The sequence below is a fragment of the Haliaeetus leucocephalus genome, unplaced genomic scaffold (genome assembly GCF_000737465.1).
Source record: "Haliaeetus leucocephalus isolate CR32 unplaced genomic scaffold, Haliaeetus_leucocephalus-4.0 Scaffold577, whole genome shotgun sequence".
NCBI classification, from domain to species: domain Eukaryota; kingdom Metazoa; phylum Chordata; class Aves; order Accipitriformes; family Accipitridae; genus Haliaeetus; species Haliaeetus leucocephalus.
In genome coordinates, this window is record NW_010973013.1 from 1,113,693 (window position 1) to 1,135,053 (window position 21,361).

General features: G+C 38.3%; 1 protein-coding gene across 6 annotated transcripts in view; it reads right to left on the minus strand.

The window, feature by feature from the left end:
- ENAH (enabled homolog (Drosophila)) overlaps positions 1-21,361 on the minus strand; it is a 52,294-nt gene that overhangs the window by 18,774 nt on the left and 12,159 nt on the right. For 2 of the 6 annotated variants that reach the window (XM_010577711.1, XM_010577712.1), the window contains exons 3-7: positions 19,873-19,957; positions 4,752-5,071; positions 2,723-2,833; positions 549-856; positions 144-280 (exon numbers count right to left, since the gene is read on the minus strand). In XM_010577711.1, coding sequence (XP_010576013.1) covers positions 144-280; positions 549-856; positions 2,723-2,833; positions 4,752-5,071; positions 19,873-19,957 — 961 coding nt within the window. Of the gene's footprint in view, positions 1-143; positions 281-548; positions 857-2,722; positions 3,524-4,751; positions 5,072-19,872; positions 19,958-20,321; positions 20,334-21,361 lie in introns of all 6 variants that reach the window. The other 4 variants (XM_010577708.1, XM_010577710.1, XM_010577709.1 and 1 more) reach the window with 3 other exon arrangements.

Below are 21,361 nucleotides of genomic sequence, written 5' to 3' on the forward strand. Positions count from 1 at the left end.
TTCATAAAACATTATCAACTTCACAAAGCAACCACATGAGCAAGCTGATGTTTATTTGATCCTTAGCCAGCCGCAAACAGGCACCCAAAATCCTACCTCTGCGATGACTAAGCATCTGGAGCGCAGCCGAAACAGCTCCTTACCTCCTGGCTAGCAGGGCGCTCATTTCTTCCATCAGCCCACTGCCTCCCAAGGGAAGCGGACCATTTCCACGGCCACTCTCTGTTTTAGATGAAGCAGAGCCTCCTCCTCCTCCACTTGAACTGGAGGAGTCTTCACCCTGCATAATACACAAAGTAACAGCAGATGTGCACATAAAATTATAGCTGACTTAATGCAAGCAGCAAAGTTCACATATGAGAAAGAAACAAACGTACAAAGAATGTGATGGGCTGGTAGTACATCCTGTAATGCTTTTTGAAGAGCGAATTAAGCCCACCCCAGAAGTCTTGATATGCCATTAATCTCGAACAAAAATTACAAGCAGTTCAGGAAGACAGGACTTAGAGACAGGAATTGGAGAAGGGAACAAAAAGAGTTGCATTTACCCGCGAGACTTTCCTAAGTTTGGCTCCAGCAAGTGCGGCTGCTAGTCCAGTTAAAGGGCGATTTTCTTCGGACACAAATCCCACTGAAAATCCAGAGGCGGGGAGGGGGGGAGCAGGAGGTGGAAGGGGAACGGGAGGAACTTGGCTAGGAAGCGGAGGAGGTGGTGGTGGCGGCGGCGGAGGCCCTGAAGGTGGAAGTGGAGGTGGTGGTGGTGGGCCAGGAGGAGGTGGGGCTGCTACTGAGGACTGAGCTGGGCCAGGGGGTAGGGGCGGTGGGGGAGGAGGTGCAGGTGGTCCTTGGACAACACCTAGTATCAAAGACAAAACAAATAGACTATATTAAGGATTTAGAAAAGAAAGACCTTGCGTCCACCGAGATACTGGTTCTTTTGCTCAGTGTATGAGACATTAATACTGGTAAGGATCCTTTTTATAGGCAAGGAAACACTGCAAGTTTCAGCAGGAGAGAAGCATTCTTATTAAATGCACTAAAAATATTACATAATATGCTATAAGAGACAGTTTCAGAGGATTTTATATACAAAACCCCTCCAGTCAGGTTCTGTGCTGCAACCAAGAAGAATCTTACACCGGGGAACAGGCAAAGCTTTTATAAAGAGTCAAGTCAGGCACGAGCAACAGACCACATAGGAACAATACTGTTTGTCCAAATGGTGCTAAACACAGAGTGACTTTTCATTGTACTAACAAGCATTTAACATGCCACTCAAACTACCTGAACCCTTGAACTGTTTGAGTTCCAACACTAATTTCTAAGCTGTATAAAAATTTTTCCTCTAAAAAAGATTCCAGGAATCAACTTTAATAATTTAATACAAATGCTAATTAGTGAGACAGAAGACTGATGTATTTTAAGCTGATGGGAACAAGCTTTTCTATTTTTTTATCCATGATTCCTTTAGTGCTTTAAATTCACATTGACATGCAATACAAAATGTGTTTTGAAGAAAGAATATTCTGACGATTATTGTGTTGTTATTATTATAGGAACAGTTTAAGAAATTGTGACTAAGAAAACAGCCCTACACATCCTCCCTGCCTCACCCAAACTGCCATAAGCTACTAAAAAAGCTGAGCAACTACCTTAAGCAACCTCTCCAGGCAGGAATTTCACACACAAGTCCTCCTGGTTTCCTACTCTGCTAACCACTGTATAAATTTAAAAGCCTTTTCAACTCTCTTGGTGTCACTCACCATCCAAGTGCAAGCTTTTTTTCCATACTACAAGCGAGGCCGTTCACCCTATTTTCCACTCCATCCCAGAGTAGCTCACACCTTCATTTCAGACAAGAGAGTATAAGCAGGATCGACTCTGCGTGACTTGTGTGTGATGAAGCCACAGCCTGCTCATCCCCCAGGAGTCCCTCCACCCACACCTTTAGCTGAGCTACTGCAGACTTACATACAAAGACCTAAATCTATCAAATCAATATAAAAGCAGGATTCAGGTTAACAGAGTCATTTACATCCATGTAAAACACATTTCTTATCATATTGGTACAGTGTCCATTAAGACTGTCACCTGCTTAACCAAACTTTTTCTCTAAAGTCTTTTTATCTATGCTGGTAGAATACCACAGGAAGACCCATCTTTTGTGTGTGTATGTATATATGTATGTGTGTGTGTATATATACATGCGCACTTACAGCCATATATCAAAATATGACCACTCTATAGAAAGAAATGCTGCAGGTGTTACATACTACTTTCTAAATTTGAAACTACATAGAGTATCAAACCAGTTCAGATTATTCCTTGCTTAAGGTCATTCACATGTCCAAAGCTGCACATACATTCTTCCATGTTGGCTGCCGTTAGGAAACTAATGATGCTGCCTATTAACACCACATTTCAAATAAACTAACAGTGCTAGATTCACCAAGCACGTCTTCCACAAGCTCTGTCCTCGACAGGTGAGAGCTTAAGAAATCAGAATTTTACCTACGACAGGCCACAGAATGCCGGCTCTTATCCACGGAGCTTTAAGGTTTCCCTTACCCCAGTTTCCAAACGGTATTTCGTTGTGGTATTAAGATCACTGCAACTTCGGAAGCATCGTATTAATTCTTTGGGGCAGTTACGGGCTTTGATACCAACTGGCTTCGCCTGCATTCCTGATTAGTGCATTAGTAGCAATAACAGAAAGCCTTACCCTGCTGGGTCGTAGGTTCAATCGGCTGAGAGGCTGCCTGCAAGACTGGCTCAGAAGCAGAGGAGTCTCCCAGCACAGAGTTTAGAGAGTTCTCAACAGAGGCAGGGGTAGCTGCAGAGGGAGAAGGGAGAACACTAGGCTTGGATGAGGGAGTCGAGGCATTCGGGGAGTTGGGAGAAGGAGAAGCTTGAGGTCCAGAGAGTGACAGAGGCGGAAAGGAAGGCAGCGGAGGGGGGGGAGGCGGCGGAGGCGGAGTTGGACCTGAGGTAGAAGGTGAAGGAACCGGGTAAGCCAGGTTTTCAGGAAGCCCGTTAGAAGCCGTGGGAGACGTAGACGTTTGGGTCACTGGATTAGAAGCCGACACTGGGAGGACGGGTCTCGGACCAGTAGCTTTGCCTGGGGGACTGCTTATCATTACTGGAGGAGACGGGGGAAGGGGGGCAAAACTGGGCGCAGACCAGGCGACAGGCTTTGTATTTGGAGGCAGAGTCGCCGGGGCATTGACGGGAGAAGGGGGCCGAGAACTTTTGTTCAGCGGACGAGGAACCGTAGCGTAATGGGGGAGAACGGGGTGGAAAGCTGAGCCTAAAGATGTAGCAAAACGTGATGCAGAGTGCCTTAGAGGCGGTGTAGGGGGAGTGGAAGTCGGTGGTGCAGAAGTCACTACAGCGTACTCCGGTGTGGCCTCCGACATTGGTGCTGAGACTGCTTTTGCATATGATGGAGGAGGTGCTGAAGGAGGCTGGCAACTGGAGTATTCAGGAAGTGGAGTGCTATACGGGGAGTTGTCGAAAGATGGAGCTGGACAGAAGATGGAAAGCAGCAGCAAAGGCAGGATAAAAAAAGGAGAAAGAGAAAAAGGGAGCTAATGAAGCAACAAAACCAGCATTCAAACAAAATGTATAAATGTAGACTACAGTTAGTACCAGAGGATTAGGCACAAGTGAAAATACTGTTAGGAAAGTTTTACATATTATCACAGCTGCTTTTAAATTTTACCAACTATTTTTGTGCCAACATTTGAATTTACAAGTACGTTTTACAGTAAGTATTCTCAAATCCCATCTGTGAGATGGATTAGATATAGGGTTGATTAATCAGTCTTTCATCAGCTTTTATCTTCTTGTTTGGTTGCAAACTGCAAGCAAGTGTAGTGATCTTAACATTTGTTACAACTCCACTAATAAAACTCATACCATAGGCAGCAAGTAAGTATCATCTTTCTCTTCCCCAGAAAAAGCTCCATCGCAAACTTGGAAGTACTGGGAATAAAACTACCAATAAAACCCTCCGCTCTAAAATGACTAGCTCTTACATAGTATTCCTTGACTTTTACCATGAGCTGACTTCTTACATAAATTGAGTTTGTTACTAAAGAACAACCAAGCACTTGACTAATGTTCCATTATATTACCAAAATGAGAAAGCTTTCAGTTATCACTGGATACATTTCCGCAGGCAGTGCATTATCTTATCTCCACATACATACAATACATTTCACTGTAATGTTACTACAATGATAAATTAAGCAAGACTTCACACTGAAAGGCATTTCTCACACTACTACTTTGCCTTATATAGGTACATACCTTCTACATTAACACACTCAAGCTGATATGTTTAGTTTTGGGGTTTTTTTTTCCCCCAAATTATGTAACAAGAATACATCTTGTTGAATAGAGCAAACAACGATAATGGAATTGTAACTCATCATACTTTAACCAATGTTGGAGGTGCCCAATATGATTCGAGTTCTTCAAGCAATCAGCGAGTATGGCAATGGAGTGAGCAAATAGTGCAAAAAAATTTATTTTAGCATTAATGGCAAATTATGACAGGAAAATCAAAGCTCTTGGGACTTCTTGCCATAAAAAAAAAAAGGAAGCAAGTCCAGCAAACAGAAGCCTGAAATACTGACTGTTGTTACACCACTGTACTCACTGCCCTTTGTTGTTTCTCTCCCACTCCATCACCCAAACTCATAAAGCGTAGTCTGGTACTTGAATACACTTGGTTTTTAAATTCTTACCAGCGTTTGAAATTCTTCTCTCTCTCTCCCATTCCAGTTGTTCCCTTTCCAACTGTTCTTGCCGTTCTCTTTCTTGCCTTTCCCGTTCAAGTCGTTCCAGTCTTTCTCGATCCTGCCTCTCCTTCTCTTGTCTCTCCCTTTCTAGGCGCTCTTGCCGTTCCCTTTCTTGCCGTTCTCTCTCCAGTTGCTCCTGTTCTAGACGCTCTCTTTCAAGTCTTTCCCTTTCTAGCCTCTCCCTCTCCAGCCTCTCCCGTTCCATTCGTTCACGATCCAGCCTCTCCCGTTCCAGCTCCTTCTGCCTCTGTTGCTCTTGCAACTGCCTACAATCATGAAGAAAAGAAAAGAAAAAAAACCAAACCCTAAGTTGCAAAGCAAAAACCAAAAATATTGAGCAACTGTTAGAGGACAAGAACAGATAAACTAATCAACAATCTTTGCACCAGCGAGAACAAGAGCACAGCATTTGCACCTACATAAAATTCTTAATTCTACATGTCATTTTTCTGAGCCGGATAATAGTTTTATTATGTTTACGGTAAAAAGAATCATATATCCAATTTCCTCTTAACTAATTTAACATTCCAAGAGACATCTTTCAACAGGTAAGAATAGAAAGCTGCTGCTGATAATTTACTAACTGATACAATCTTCCCAGTTTGGAATATGGAGTTACATTCGTGCTTTGCATAGTATTTTATACTCGAAGCAGTGAATAAAAGTACAGTGAAATAGCAGTAACACGAATACCCATTAAAAAAAACCACCCTCAAACAAATTATGTTTTTCAAATAAACTAGCCAGCTAGCATTTATCCAAATTTTACAGAAACATCAAAATCTACACGTCCCTCTCCACTTGCATAATACTACATGCACATACAACTTAACTGGCATCAAGATGAGAACACCCTGAAGGCAGAGGAAAACTGGACATGGTCAGAAAAAAATCCAGGGTGCAGCAGCCAAGGAAACACTGCAGGGAGCTGGCAGGGTTTCCAGCTCATGGGAGTCTTTGCAAAGGAAAGCAGAGAAGGAGAAGATGTGGAGAGGAGGAAAACAAGTAAAAGCCAGGCAGAGGAAATATAAAGAACTTGCTAAGGGTAAGAAGGAATCATGCAAAATTTGCTGCCAAAGCCACTAGGCTGGCTGAAAGAAAGGACTTTCCTGCAAAAATACAGTGGGAAAAGCTGTAAACAACCCTTTTGCTTTTTTTTCCTCAACTTGTTTTGTATTTTCTTTAGTTTTTTGGTTTGGGGTTTTTTTAAATTATATTTTTAAAAGATACATGTTTTTAGCTGGCTGAAATATAGCTTTTTGATTTTCAAAGCTTTTTCATCTCTTCAGGGAACTCACTACTAAAACAAAAATTAGGCACATCCTCCTCAAAGCTCTGGCCAGTATGTTCCTGCCAATACATATCACTGAAAATATTGTTAGTTATCATCCTCTATTTGAATTCTTATTTTCAAAAAAATATCATGACATTTAAAAACTTGTATATAAAGCACACAGCCATTTTTTTCTGCCACGCTTCAGATGCCAATTGAAGATAGCTTCTCAACAAATACAAAGCACAGACAGCTTTTAACTATAAAGCAAAAAGGAGACCTAAATTTTGACACCTTGAGCTACTAGATATGTGTCTTCTATAGACTGCCACTGGGCAATCTTACCTGGAAAGTTCATTGGTAATTCTATACTATATGCTTAGAGCCATATAAAACTGAAGTCTGAAAATGAGGGGAACTTCAGCTATTTCACTCCTATTCAGGCCCAGAAAATACTGGCAGAACGGAAACCCCAGCCCATGCACTGTTACTATTGAAGTCCATCCTCTTTCAGAACCAATGTTTTTCCTTTATGAACAAAAAACCTGGTAGATATTGAAAATTCATAATTGCTGTAAGCAATTAAGTTCCAGTTACGTACAGCAAAAGGACCCTTCCCTAAGGAACTTGTTACCCAACATCCTCAGAAGCAGCAAAATATTTCTGCTCCTGTATCAGTTCTTCCCTCAGCTCCTGCTCTCCCATATAATGAAGTTGTAACAGCAGTCACTAAGAAATTAGGGCTGCAACTCAGCTTGTTAAATGCTTGATTTTTAGCCTCTGAAGTCCACCAAAAAGTCTGGTAATTGACTGATACATATTTGGAACCAACAGAGGATTTCTACAAAATATCAAGAGAATACAATATAAACCACAGAAATTTAAGATCCAAAAGAGATATTAAAAATATTTTTGGCATTACATTTTTGCTTGCTCTGTATTGTACAAAACTGGTTTTACTATGTGCTCTTTTTCCCTGAGATAAAATCTGTTATTAGAGGAAAGCAGGGTTTTCATCATGGCTAACTTCAACTTGGTCATTTTAGGCTCTTTTTTTGTAAGGGAGAGGCGGATGCACATATGTTTGTAGCTAAAAGACTATTCAGAGCAGGAGTCAACATTTACAGACTCCAAAGCAGCCTTGTTCATTCTGTTCATTTTTTTTACATTCATTTGCCAGAAATCAGCATATTCTACCTAGAAATGTACACACTGTTAATCCTGAAACTAAAATGTGGATAAGACATTTGAGGTTATAAACATTTCACGTTATATTTAGTTTACAAAACTAGAAGGTATCAGTTCACTAGGTTTAACAACACAACAAGCAACTGCCAGATATTTAAATTTTCTTTTTCCGAAGTTCTTAATTTCTTTACAGAAATAGAACCTCAGTATAGGTCACTTTTCACATAACAGCAGCATCACCAAGGCAGTTCTGCACTAAGCCATACCAAGAGCTGTGCCATTGCATGTCTTCATAAGCAGCGTGGAAAAGAAACAGTGAGGTGTTCTTGACTAAGCTCCTTGATATTAAGTTATTTAGGATACCAAGGATGATGGCTGATTATGAAGAACTACTGATGGATCTTCCAGTTCCAAGTAACTGGGCAATAAAATTGGCAAATAAAACTCAACTGAGATACAAGTGAAGTGATGCAAGGGAGAGAGAGGAAATCTACTAAATTCATATAATATAAAATGCTGGACTTTGAGTTGACTACTGACTCAGGAATGAGATATTAGGGTTACAACAGACAGTTCTATGACAACATTCATTGACATGTTCTGTTCAAAAACATAAACCAGATGCTACACATCAGGAAAGGGTTACAGAGCAGTATAGAAAATACCATCATCCTGCTTCACCAACCCTGTATCTCTGTTCCCACCTCAAAAGGAGGAAAACAGCAGAACTGAAAAGGTTCAAAGAACAGCAACACTATGACCAAATGTACCAAACAGTTTCCATTTAAAAATAACTAAAGAAGCTGGAATTCTGCATTCTGGTCTATAAAATCCTGAGTGATGAGGACATCCCAATACAACAGCTGGGAGGAAAGATTTGATGCAACTAATAAGAGGAAAGCTCAAAGGAAAAAAGCACCTCTGCACATCAGGCAGATGAGCTATGGAACTCCTTGGCAGAGTGATTCAAAGAAAGAGTAGGAAAAAGCCCACAGGAAAGGGGAAAAAAAAAAGCCAACAAAAAACCAAACACCCCCCCCCCCCAAAAAACCCAAAACCAACAAAAAACCCACAAAATAATGTCAAACCATTAGAGGTCATTTAGAAAACAGAAATTGCATCACACACAAGAAGCTATTGAACCAGAAATGTCCAGAGGACAGGAGAGTAGCAGAGGGAAGCATTCCAGGTGTTTGCCCTGGCCCAGAATGGTTTTACTTCAAGCTTTTCTAACTATTGAGAGGGGTAAGTGCACATGTGTTTATATGTATGCACTATATACACTATAGTATACGGGGGGTGGGGGTGTATATAAATGTATACTCTGTCTCTATATAGCATGTAATTACATGCAACTTTAGCTAAAGCATAAGATGTATGCCTAAATCAAACTGTTTGCAATTGACTAGTTCTCCTAATAGGTGTTAATATGTCCCTGAAGCTACCTGGGGGTTTCCTCCTCTTCAGAGAGCTATAAAGACACACGATAGCCATGTGTCATAACAAAATGTACCTAAGTGTTTGTACGCTTTAAACGTAATCCAAAGCAAAAAATATTTCAGTCAGCAACCAACACTATCAAATTGTATTGGCTGTCTACTGAGATACAGATAAAAGGCAGTGAGACAACCACTTTCATCTACACAGGACTCAAATTAAAAAGTTCTCATTATTAAATAAATTTGGCATGATTCAGTAGTTAACATTCTATTTTTGTAAAAATAAATAACTATTTTTGGAAAATATTTCCTTTTGAAATGTACAAATAAAAACTATGAACAAGTTGAGCACTTTGCTTACAATACAAACGCTCTACCAAGAGAGGGCAGCAAAATACCTTGCAAACATTGCTTATCTTATATAAAATCTCCATGCAGTAAGATATATGAGATGAAATACACCATTGTTGAGAATATTTTTAAGTTTATTCTCATTATATGTTGCTGAAGCATCCCTTTGTCAACAAAGACAAGCAAAAAAACCAAAACAACCAAAACCCCCAACAAACACACAACAAAAAAAGCACCACACACCACAAACCACTATATTTTTACAGTCATTTTAACAATTTTAATAAACCTTTTGAACAGAAAACTGAAAGTGGCACAGGTCAAAAGATCAGAATGCTAGTAATGCAATCAAGTTGCTTTAACACAACTTAATGAGAAAAGATGAATTTCATAAACTAAGAATGAACTACAGCTTAACAAGTGTTACAGTTGTAGCTTAAAAAGATTAAGAACTCATATTGCTTATTAAAAAAAGAGAAAAAATTTGCTTGCATTAAATCCCCCAGCTTTGTTTAGTTAGCATTAGATAATGTAATTTTATTTTAAAATTTTGTCAGAGATCAAAATTATATTACACAAAAGCATTAGTAGCTTAGAGAAGTCATTCCACATCAATTAAAGCATTTCTAAAATGTCAAGACTTTGGTAGTTCTAAAGCATGAGAATGTTCAAGAACACTGGGAAAGCAATACATGAAAATCCTTCAGCCTTAGAAAGCACAGTATCTAGCTACCAAGACAACTTTTGAAAAAGCTAAAGAGGTACTAAAATAGAAAACTATTTTATAGTGAAATGCTCGTTATGCTAAGGCAAGCAATTCTAAGAATGAAGAAAGATACTAACTTGTGACTTTTAATTCTATCAGCATTAATCCTGCAGTTCTTTGGGGAGTCAAGAATCAAGAGCATGACCAGATTCTTCAAATAACACAAGGAGAAAAATGTAATGAGCAGAGTTAACGACACTGTTGCATCCCTGCTGAAAAACACCCACATTCCATGACGGTGGAAGTGTTTAGAATTTCTCCTACATGACAACTGCAAAACAAAATTGCAGTTAATTTACCCAGGTACACACAAAACCTTCCTAGTTTGTTCCGAATCAGGTCATAGAAGGTAATAACAATTAAGAAGTGCTACTGTCTCAGCTCTTGATGTTATATGAAATAAGCCAGTACCACATGTATACCAAAATCACTTTCTATTATGCCTTCAGCAAGTAACATCACTGCATTGAACAACTAGTGTCTGATGATCAACTAGGGAGCTATCCCAAATTAATAATATCCGTTACCTTTTTTCGGGGGAGGAGCAGAAATAAGTGGTTGTTTTAGCTTCTGGTCCTGGAAGTAAATGACTGACAGAGATCCTCTGGTCCTTTTGCTAAAGACTTCAACATAGTCAACCAAAAGAATTGAAGGCTCAATCAATTCTCTTAAAATATGGTCATTAGAACATGGGTTGAAGGGAAGACAAAGATCTCAGCTAGATTAAGAAACATCAATGTTTACTGGTAAAACAAGGTTCTGTGTCAGAGCAGACTTAAAAGCCAGAAAGAACCCATCCTTTTCTGGACCACTTTTCACATTTAAGCCTGTGCCTTGGTCACCTACAGAAGAGTTACTGCAAGTGTCCCAGTTTGTGGAAAGACTGTCCTTCCACCAGAGAAAGTCTGCCTCAACACTAAGCAACTCTCATGGTGTCAAAGAACAGAGCTGCTGTCACAAGGGCTCCAAGAGAAAAAAAACTACAAGTAACAAATTCATTGCTTAAAGTATGCGAAAGCGAATAGCTGTCTGCTCTGGCAGGTCACCTTGTTTCCTCAAGTGGAAGTTTTTCTGTACATCCACATAAATCTTCAGGATCCTAACACTGGCTTGCTTTGCTCTTGGATGTGAGATCAAGCCATTAAATTTTTTCCTAAAAAGATGACAGGAAACTGCACCAAGACGACCATATATCAACCTGAATAACAGAATTCAGCCACGAACCCAAAAGGCTTCTTGTCATGAAGCCAGATACATTAAAAACAGAGGTATTTCCACGAACAGTACAGACAAAAGCATCTTTGTATCACGTCCAAATTCAACAGGCACTGAGCTGATAAACATTCCAAGATGAACAGAAACTGAAGTATTTAATTTTAAAACTCACTATAGAAAACAAAGAACCAAGACAAAGCCTGCAGAAAAAAATGTCTTGAGGAACAGACCTGACTGAAGTAATTGCTGCATTGAGTGAAGAGGTCAGCTGCGGGCGGATAATACATAGTATTTGACAGCTGTCAGTCATCATTTATGAACACATCGATTTTGTATTCCATTCTTTCTTGGCTGAAAAACTTGGGTGTCAAAGCAGGGCATCAAATCACTCAGATCAATAGGAATACTAGCCCTGTTCTGTCTGCTTAAAGATGCAACAACAAGAAGGATGAGGGAAAAAAAAACAAACTAATAACATGAGTGTATTGAAAGAGGACACCAAAAACCATCACTTGAGCCACTAAAAAAATAACGTGTAACTAAAAATCATAAAACAGAGTCTCCTGAGCGAAGATTTTCAGGTCTGTGTCGCACACTATTTGAATAATAGTTTCTTGCTTGTGCTGTTACCTATTCTAAAACAAATAAACGTGGCATGGCAGAGACAGACACAAGGATAACACCCAAAAGGCAACAGAAAGGTTGCTAGACTATTGCTAGCTTAAAACATTGCAGTAATATATTCTGCACTAACTATTCTGAAAGTTACCATCAAGACATTCTGTATAAGAAACCAAACATGATTACACAAAAGTATTCAACAATGTATGCATCTTTCATTCTATGCTTTACTAGATTTTTTTTTTTAATTTAAATTTTATAACCCCAACATAAACAAGAAATCTAGGAATAACACTACTATGTCAAAGTTCTAAAGGTAAGCGTATAATATCAACTATAATTAAACCTGGAATCATCAGTCCAAACCAATGGAGTTGTTCAAACTGTTGTTTATGTGGCCATTAAACTTACATTTACCAACTAAGTAAATATTAAAATATGTTTAACCATTAAAATATGTTCACCAATTTAAAAAGTTGCATTGCAATGTCTAGCACTATGAGAAGATGTCTGTAATATTCCAGTCCTGGAGTCTCAGTATGCCTAGGCTTTCAGTGCTGCTCTGAGCTCTTGCACCAGCTCCGCTAACCCTGCCTCAATCTACGGAGCAATAAACAAGACAGTAATGTTTGGAGTTTTATTCTAAAATGCTGAAAGCCCCAGCATGTGGGCATAGATAGCATTATCTAATCCAACAGTCACTCCTTACTAGAATACATCTCACATGTTGGCTCTCCTCCTCCCACCACTGAGTCACTGCAACAAATAGAGCAGCTGGCTGCAAACAGGCTACACAATGCGTAACTGAGCTAGAGGCGCCAGCACCAGATGCAGGGTGACCTCAGCTCCATCTGAAGCATGTTGCCGTCCACAGAAGAGCAGCTACGTTGTGATTGCAAGGAACTGCATGCACTCTATGGACATCAATCTAACTGGATACAGTCAACCTACTTTATCACTGTTAAAAGCATTTATAGAAAAAAATAAAAAGTCCTTTAACATGTTGATTATTTTGAACTTAGCTGCTAGTTTGAGTTTTAATAGCTTAACCTTCTGATCGTCTTCTGCACAAGTTCAGAAAAGGAAAAGGTGTGTCTGCTATGGCCCTTCAAATTTGCAGGAACTTATCTGAATAATAAAAACTGAATATCTACATTAAGCTTGCACTTCCATCTTTAATATCAAATATTTATTCACCATTCCAAAATTTAGCATTTACCACAGAGCTCACTCTCCTATATGGTCACGTAAACCTACTGAAAAATATATCTCAAAGCCTACACATTAATGCTTATGTATCATGGAATTAACACACACCACACCCCAAATTTTGTAATTCATTTACAAAGAGAAAATATAGTCTAAATCATGTCAATACAGATTGCAAATTTCCATCAAACACTGGCGGCCTCCACTGAGACTGAGAATCTTCATGAATAAAAAGTACACTTGATGCACCAATAACATAACCTCAGCAGAACTGATCAATATTTAAGCTCTTTGCATCTTCCTAAGCTCTCTCAGTTGCATGAACTTCACTTTGCACACCTAAACTGAACTTTTGCTATATGCTCTCACTACAACTCTTACCAAGTTAGCTTTATTTTTTTTTCCAAGTACTAGGCAGTCTGGACAGCTTCTACCTGAGCATACTCCACATGGTTTCAGAGAAACCCAGACAAGAGCTTGTCAACTTGATAAAATGGGCAAGAAACAGACACTTAGAAGATCTGCAAAGTTTGACTGTTCAAAGGCAAGAGGTTTTGAACTGAGTTTACGTATATGCTCTGGAACTGACAATTACTTCCAGTTTCAACAGTGGTGGACCTCTGGTTCTTTAAACAGTAGTGAAAGGTGAGACTGTTTCAAATTATGTCTTTTTAAAAAATTTGTATCAAAGAACACTTTACACCTAATTTAATGCAAAATTATAGAGGCATTTAATTAACTACACGTACCACGATTTTGAAACACTAAGCAAATCTAGAGATCATCACAGTTATTTCCAATGTTCAGTGAGCTTTCTCCTGATTGATCACCATTGCATGTAACGCTTTCACTGCCAATTTGATTTTCCCCGTACACTAGTATTAAGACATCCTAAACACTAGTATTTGGTCTACAGGTTGGTGGTTTTTCCCCCTAAAAATGTCTAAAACGAGGATGCCTGCTATGTATTATTTCTCATTCCATTTTGATCATCAAAATCTGCAACATCATCCAGCTCCTCCTTCATACTCGTGTATCTCAACTCACAGCAGCAGCAAGGACTTGCTTTGTTCAGCAAAACACCAAATAAAATTTGATTGTTCCCAGTCCCATTGATGCAGGAGGAACTGCCTGTTCTTATGCTCCTCACACTTCCACAGCAATCCTCCTCTCGTCCACCTCAACTAGGAAATCCCCTCTTGGTACCTGCCAGATGCTTTACTAAAGCCCAGGAACACCGCATGAATAGCCTTTCTGCTTTTGCAAAAGAAAACACTATCTGGGTACAGTTTACTGTGCTATGTTTTATCTGGTTAATTATTTTTTTCTTCAAAAGTAGTTCTAAAGCTTTTCACATTACCAAAGTCAAACTAACAGGCTTTAATTTCCTTGATCAAAAGGGATTTAAGGTCTAACAACAAGCTTTTATGTTATAAGCTCAAACCGCATTTTAGTTGGAAATAAGAAAATAAGAGAAAGAACTAGGTTTTATCAGTCAGGCAAAAACTTGTAACCAGCCACCATGATGAAGACATGAGGCAACTATAAACCTAAAGGTTATTAGATACAGAAATTCTAATAGACAAGGGGATCTATTAATGCTCTTTGATCAAACCTCATCAAGCCTAGTTTTCCTCACCTTGATCTTTTCAATATATTATGTAAATTAACAGAACACTTGAACTTTTCTGGCAGAAGCCAGATGGCAGGAAGTCATCTGTACACATAAAACTTTAGAAAAAAATAAGAATCTCAGTCGTAGAAAAATCTACTTTCATTGGCAACTCTGTCTCAGTGGTATAATTCTAGTGAGTACAGTCAGGACAGAACTGATTTCATAAAAGGGAATCACAGTAACAAAAAATCTGGAAAAACTGCAGAATTTCTAATCCCAATGTCATGTGTAGTCAAGACTGCTTAATGGAAGAGTGCTCTTCTCAGTCTGCTAAACATGTCAATGTTATCCAACATCTATAGCTTTACAGTACTGTAACCAGACAGCACCCATTACCTCTCCATAAAGCCAGTTATTCAGTCTCTGAAAGCTAGACTTGACAGAACTAAGGAAAACTTTACTGTGGATGGGAAGAAACTGTGAATGGAAAGAAAATGAGAGGTACTAAAAAAAAAGTTACTATTTTACCAGAACTCTGTTTTCCAGAAACTTTGAGGGCAAGAGGGGAAAAAAAGGTAATGAACAAACAAAACAAAAACCCAAACAAAACAAAACAAAACAAAAAAAAGAAGACAAGACAACACTGACTGACGGGTCTTTTTGCTTCTGTCTCCTTTTGTCTCCCGTCCTACTGTGCAATGCAGAGGCTGGAAAGATCCAAATAGCTGCAGGCTGCCCAATGAAACTACCTCAGCAACCTGAACTTTCAAAGCTTACACTGATTTAACTTTGATCTGCTGGAAACCCTGAGCTTCAGCACTAAAAAATCCCTTTGATTCCACCTAAACCATGCCTGTAGGATGCAAACTTCATGCAGGTTTTGTAACATGCGTAGCACACAATACAATCATATGACAGTATTCTACTGACCACTCTTACACCCTAAACCAAAAAGCCAACTACTGTATCATATTCATATGCATATCTCTGATTAGAACTGTTTGCTCAGTTATAATCTAATCAATCCATATGCCTTCAAAGAAATCCTACTTCCTCAAAATAATCTGTTGGATAAATGGCACAGTTTCAAAAGCAAAGGAAAACTGGAAACAGTACATCTGGCCACTAACTAGGGAAAGGTCATGGGCTGCGGGAAATCAGTAGAAACCACGCTACCAGGGACAGGAAAGTGATGGGCAAACTTTCCCTCCTTTAAATTATTATAGCTACATTGCTAGTCAATTGTGGGATGCAGGTTTTTTCTTTCAGTATTTCCACACATTTTCAAAACAGCTCAGGAATTGTATATATAATAATTACTAATTTACAGGGAAAAAATGCAAATTCTTTTACTATAGTTAAAAATTAAGATTAGGAAAATCTCAGGAAAAAATACTTTTAATCTGTAAAATACAAAGCATTCCTTTAAGTCTATCAATAAATAAGAAACTGCTACCCTTGTCAGCCTCTGAACTTGCACTATCTAAAACTAAGAAGCCTTCCAAAAGATGTTATGAAAACCACACCATATCAATACTACTTTCTAGCACAGTCACACACCAAGTTTTAACAGTATCATCCCAATCTATGATACAAACTAAAACTGTAAGCAAACTTGAAGTATTCAACGATAACAAAAGCCCCTAATACTCTGCTGTTGCTTTGGTGAACTTTAACATTTTTGAGTACTTACGACAAAAGTCGGTCAAGTTTTGGTCCATTACGTCCCTGAAGGATAACAGGTGGCTTGTAAACCTTCATTATTCCTTACAATCTATACACTTTCTCTGTTTCTGGTGTTCTTGGTCTCTTTATTTATGAAGCAGCGATGATTTTGAAGTTATTTATAAACATTAACTCATTAAATTCCCAAGTGTCATATTAGATTACCAACTCAGTGACTCACATTTCTGACAACATAGTTATCATGGCTGGAAGAGAAGGTAAATTTACATGCACTAGTAGCACACACAGGCATGCTATGAACTAATCTTATATTTTAAATGGTATTTGACATTAAGTAACTCTGAAGTTATTAACAAATATATATGCCAACTGAAGTTGGCTCATTATCAAACCACCAGTGGAATTTATAAACACTGCCTGACTACCACTCTGACAAAATGAAAAATAACTCATATAACAAAAAATCCCTTCATTTTTGAGGACTGAAAATGGAAGCTGGAGCATTTTAAAGCTTGTTATTACTGTACTTAAATGAGTGCAAGTTAAGGAAAATTACAGTTATCTTCAAGTACTCCCTGACAGGGAAAGCATACACCATGCGTTAAGGTTTCTTAAAAGACAGTAACGAAGTTATCAATTCACCAGACAAAACTATTCCATTGACTACCTCATGTATAATCTTGGCCTCAAAAACCTCGCTGTTTTAGATCACACATCTGGTCCTAGCAGCTTTACAGATTGTCATCACTGCACAGTAAACAATGCAAATATTCTAGTAACAAGCTCTGCAGCAAAATAAGCAAGGTAATATTACTACTTTAGCACTTTTACTCAAAATGTAAGGCATCTAAAATAGAGAAAAATCTTTGAACCAAAATAATACAGTTTTGTTGGCAATGATCTAACTTAATTCTTCAGTTCTCAATTTCCCCAAGATTCTTGAACACCAGTTATAAAAGTAAAGGAAAACATCAGATCAGTTGAAGAGCTCTCTTTAATACACCGTTCTTCACCAGTCACTCCTTTGGCAAAACATTTCTGAGGAAATGTTTCTATTTATGCCTAGGAAAACCCTGAAGCTCCAAGCCACATAAATTTAACTTTGAAATTAGTCCTGCTTTGAGCAGAAGGTTGGACTAGATGACCTCTACAGGGTCCCTTTTTCAACTTTAATTTTTATGTAAGCAGTTTTTTTTCCTCAGGCTTAGAATAATTTTGATAAATATTTTCCTGAACTTAACATGGGAGTCCATCAAACACTACTGAATCCCAGTACACTTAAGGGTAGGGATATGAGACCAGCACTTGAAGACAACTATTACCAAGCCACATCTTAAACAAAACCCCCACCCCACAGACACACATTTCAAAAGCAATAGACTTAGCAAAGCCTGCCTTTCTACTGATCCATCACAAACCCCGTGTTCCTTCCTACGCAGTAACATTTATTCCCTTCTCTTGCATTCCCTGTAGTCTTCCTGCTCCCCGCAGAATTCAATTCTGCCCACACTGCCTTTACCCTTTACTAAGACTAGAAATGTCACTTGTAGATATGTTAAAAGTAATATATACCTAAACCTTTTCTTCCCGACTATTTACTACTCTCTACATCATGGTAGTAAGACTGTTGTTATTACAGTCTGAAAGCTGAAAGACAGTTACAACAGAAGTTCTAGCTTAGAGTTAGTTTAACTGTATTATAACCATATAGTTACAGCAGTGAAAAGACTGGAGAAGCATTTGTGAAATGTTGTAACAAAATTACATGTTCTTCTCAGGCTTAATAACACAGCGGCAATAGTCTTTCCACAGACAATCTGGCTAGCAATGTGAATAAACACTCATTCCAGTTCTTCATCCTTTTTTAGGGGAAAAACAAATCAAAACAAGGACCAGACTTCAAAAAGGGCATTATATTAGATGAAAACAAGTAGACCACACTGATCAAATGAGAAAGTGAAGCTATAAGAATGCCACCTGATAATATGTCCTTTACATAGAAAAAAAACTTCAAGAGACTTGCAGAGCTCTTAATATGGGGCAGCACTTTTTTCTGAAGAGATGTCTATCTACAATGCTTCTTTGAAAAGTATTTTAGCTTTTATAAAGCTCAATTAATACAGCCTTCTAAAGGAACAGATAGGAAATAAAAATATTAAAAGCCACTACTGTAGAACAGGAAAAAAAAAAAGCTTTTTAAAAGTCTGTCAAAAGAAGTGATATAAAAGACCTTTATCACGACAGCAGACTTGCACGTAAACACAGACAGATTTGTAATGAGCTTCTTGCCATTTGTTTTTAAACAAGGAAACGTTCAGATAAAGCGATCCCTGCTCAGATTTAAGAGCATACTGCAGAGAAGAGATGGACAAGTATGACTAATTTTGATGTCAAAACTTTATTCACCACATACAGCTAGTTTATCAAATCTATAATATGAATTACTCCCAAATTTGCAATCTGGTTCTGCTCACCTTTGCAAACTAAATGCAAAATATCAAAATAGGAAAAAAGTCAGTGCCAATTAGACCCTACATGTTAAAATATCTTTCCAGTTACCACTGAAAGCTATGAAGTGCATTTACACCATGAATCTGGACCACTTCCTATTTATTCATGGATCCTGTTCCCTGCATCTGTACTGCATGTGACCTAAACTGCTCCCAGCATCCCTTCTGGAAGGGAACAGCTAATCTCCTCGGAGTATTTTGATCGTAAAATTATCCAGCATTGCACCACAAGCAATGTGGTGCAATGCTTGAGACAGCCCAAGGTCTTCTTTTTTTCACTGAACCCAGACTGATAGCACTATCCTAGAAGACTTTGCCATTTCACGTACCCATATCCCAGACACTCAACCTATGGCACTAACCCACATTGCCACACAACAAAAGTGGGAATATCGCAACTAGAAAGTTTGTTCCGAGAACCTGGGCACTTGATCAATACATAGTGATTATTAAAAGGAACTGCAAAACCCCCGTATGTTAAAAATGCTATGGGTCTAAAGAATATCCCACAGGGCATGTGACAGGGTGCAGTGGCTTCACATTGAAGGGAACACCTCAGCTTGGAGGAATGCCAACTGGTCAGGGGAACATGGACTACTCCCTGAGAGCAGCACAGATATAACCAGTATTGCTACAGCTGAAAGCTAGAACTACTAAAGGTTCCATAAATTTATACACTAAAAGCAGGAAATGAAAGTTTCTTTACTAAAGAACTAATACAGTATAAAGGCGAACAACATTTCCAATATTTTGATCTAGTGCATCCACATTCAGGAAGAAAAATTATCATTCTCCATGATGATTTAATTCTCTACTTCTGAAGGTTAAAACTTCCTTCCTTGCTTGCCGCTTTCTTCTTCGTAAGCGTGTGTCAAAAACTGAAGACAACAGTCACTGGAAAATTAATTAGTCTGGTTGGAAATGACAGCAGTGAAATCTTCCCATTTGATCTTCAACTCTTTCATGACAGGCCAATAGCAATTGCATTGTTTGAATGGGTGGAGATCATGAACAAGGGATCTAGCTATGATCAAAGTTTTTACACAGGAAAGCTGCGCTGCTGAAAACTGCATGCATACAAATGCTGTCCTAATGCAAGAGAGTAATTGTAACTCCTTGACATTTAATTTCTCATCATTAGTGAGGAGTTACTATGTTCTTTAACTGAACAGCTGATCACTTTTAATACTGTACCTTCTCTGGATTTCCAATTCTTCTTGCGATGGACCATTTTGTACTTGAGAGGGAAGCTGTGAATTCTGTCGAGGCAATGTAGGACCTAGAAGTGAAGACAGACCATAAATTAATGATTTGAACTTTTAATATGCAAAAAAGCACAAAATCAAGGAAAAAGGCCAGCCATCACATGACATTAGAAGAACTGTTTACTTCTGCTTTTTAAGCCAAACAAGCCCAACAACATAATACAGCAAATAAAAACTGCAACAAATGTTACCTTACATATTTACAGAATGGATTTATTTCACATGGATGAAAAGGTTTCACAGAAATGCAAAATAAATTTTACATATGATGGAACTTGATAAAAGCTTTGAAAAGCACTCCAAGTCTGATATTTTCTTAAAAAAATGAACAAGTACTGTTAGAGGAACAGAAAAGGCTCAAAAAATTAAAACACTCACCTAAATAGAACACTGGAAATGGGGGGGGGGGGGGAAAAAAGGGGAAAAAACATCAGAAGCTTATCACCATATTGAGAGAAGGAAGATAAAGTATGTCTCTACAGTTCACACCAAAATTTACTCAGATTTTAGCTCACCAACTTGGATCAAAGACCTTCCTTTTTGGATAGGTAAATATTGTGTCCAAAGGAACAAAGGCATACAACAAATACACAAACTGTGCATTCTGCTAAGCACAAGAAATGTGAAAGAGAAGGACATGCAAACTCATCTTCGACTTTTACTGATGGGCAATTCTGAATCATACATCGTTCAAACAATTGTATATGCCAGATCTTTCTTCTAAAAACAAAAAGGCTTTTCAGTTTTCCTCACAAATGTACTTAGAGCACAAAATTATTTAAAAAGAATTACCAGAAGCAAACGATGAAGAAGTGTGGAATGGAATACAGTAGATGATGAATGCATTGTTTCTGTAAAAATGGGCAGTAAACCAGGAAATTGAATTATTTAGACTATAGCTACACTTAAGATCATGGAATTTATAAGCAAGCAGGATTAAAAACAATAGAAATGTATGTAGTACTGAAAAGGTCCCAAAGCAAAACAGTAATTTATTGCTGAGATTCCACCAAACTAGTTAGAGTAATGGAGTTGCAATGAGAACTCCCCTATCTCAAATATCAAAATGTAAAATTTGTTTGCCATCTGAACTTGTGAAAATCATCCAAAAAACATGAAGAGACTATATGTGATATACCGAGACATCAAGGACAGGCAATCTGCCTCAGACACAGCAAACAAGTGCCCTCTTTAAAGGTTACACAAAAAGGTTTATTTACTCAAAACAGCATAGTATTGTTTCCACCGTGGTCATAAAGACAATGAATCCTGAAAATTATAAGAGTGTATACTGTCTACTGTAACCTACAGCTGAAAAGTAATCTAAGAACTTACTTCTAGAAGATAAAAGCAGAAAGTATACTACAGAGGTTGTGTCTTCCTTGTTTATTCTTTTCAGCAAGCATTAGGTCCTCATA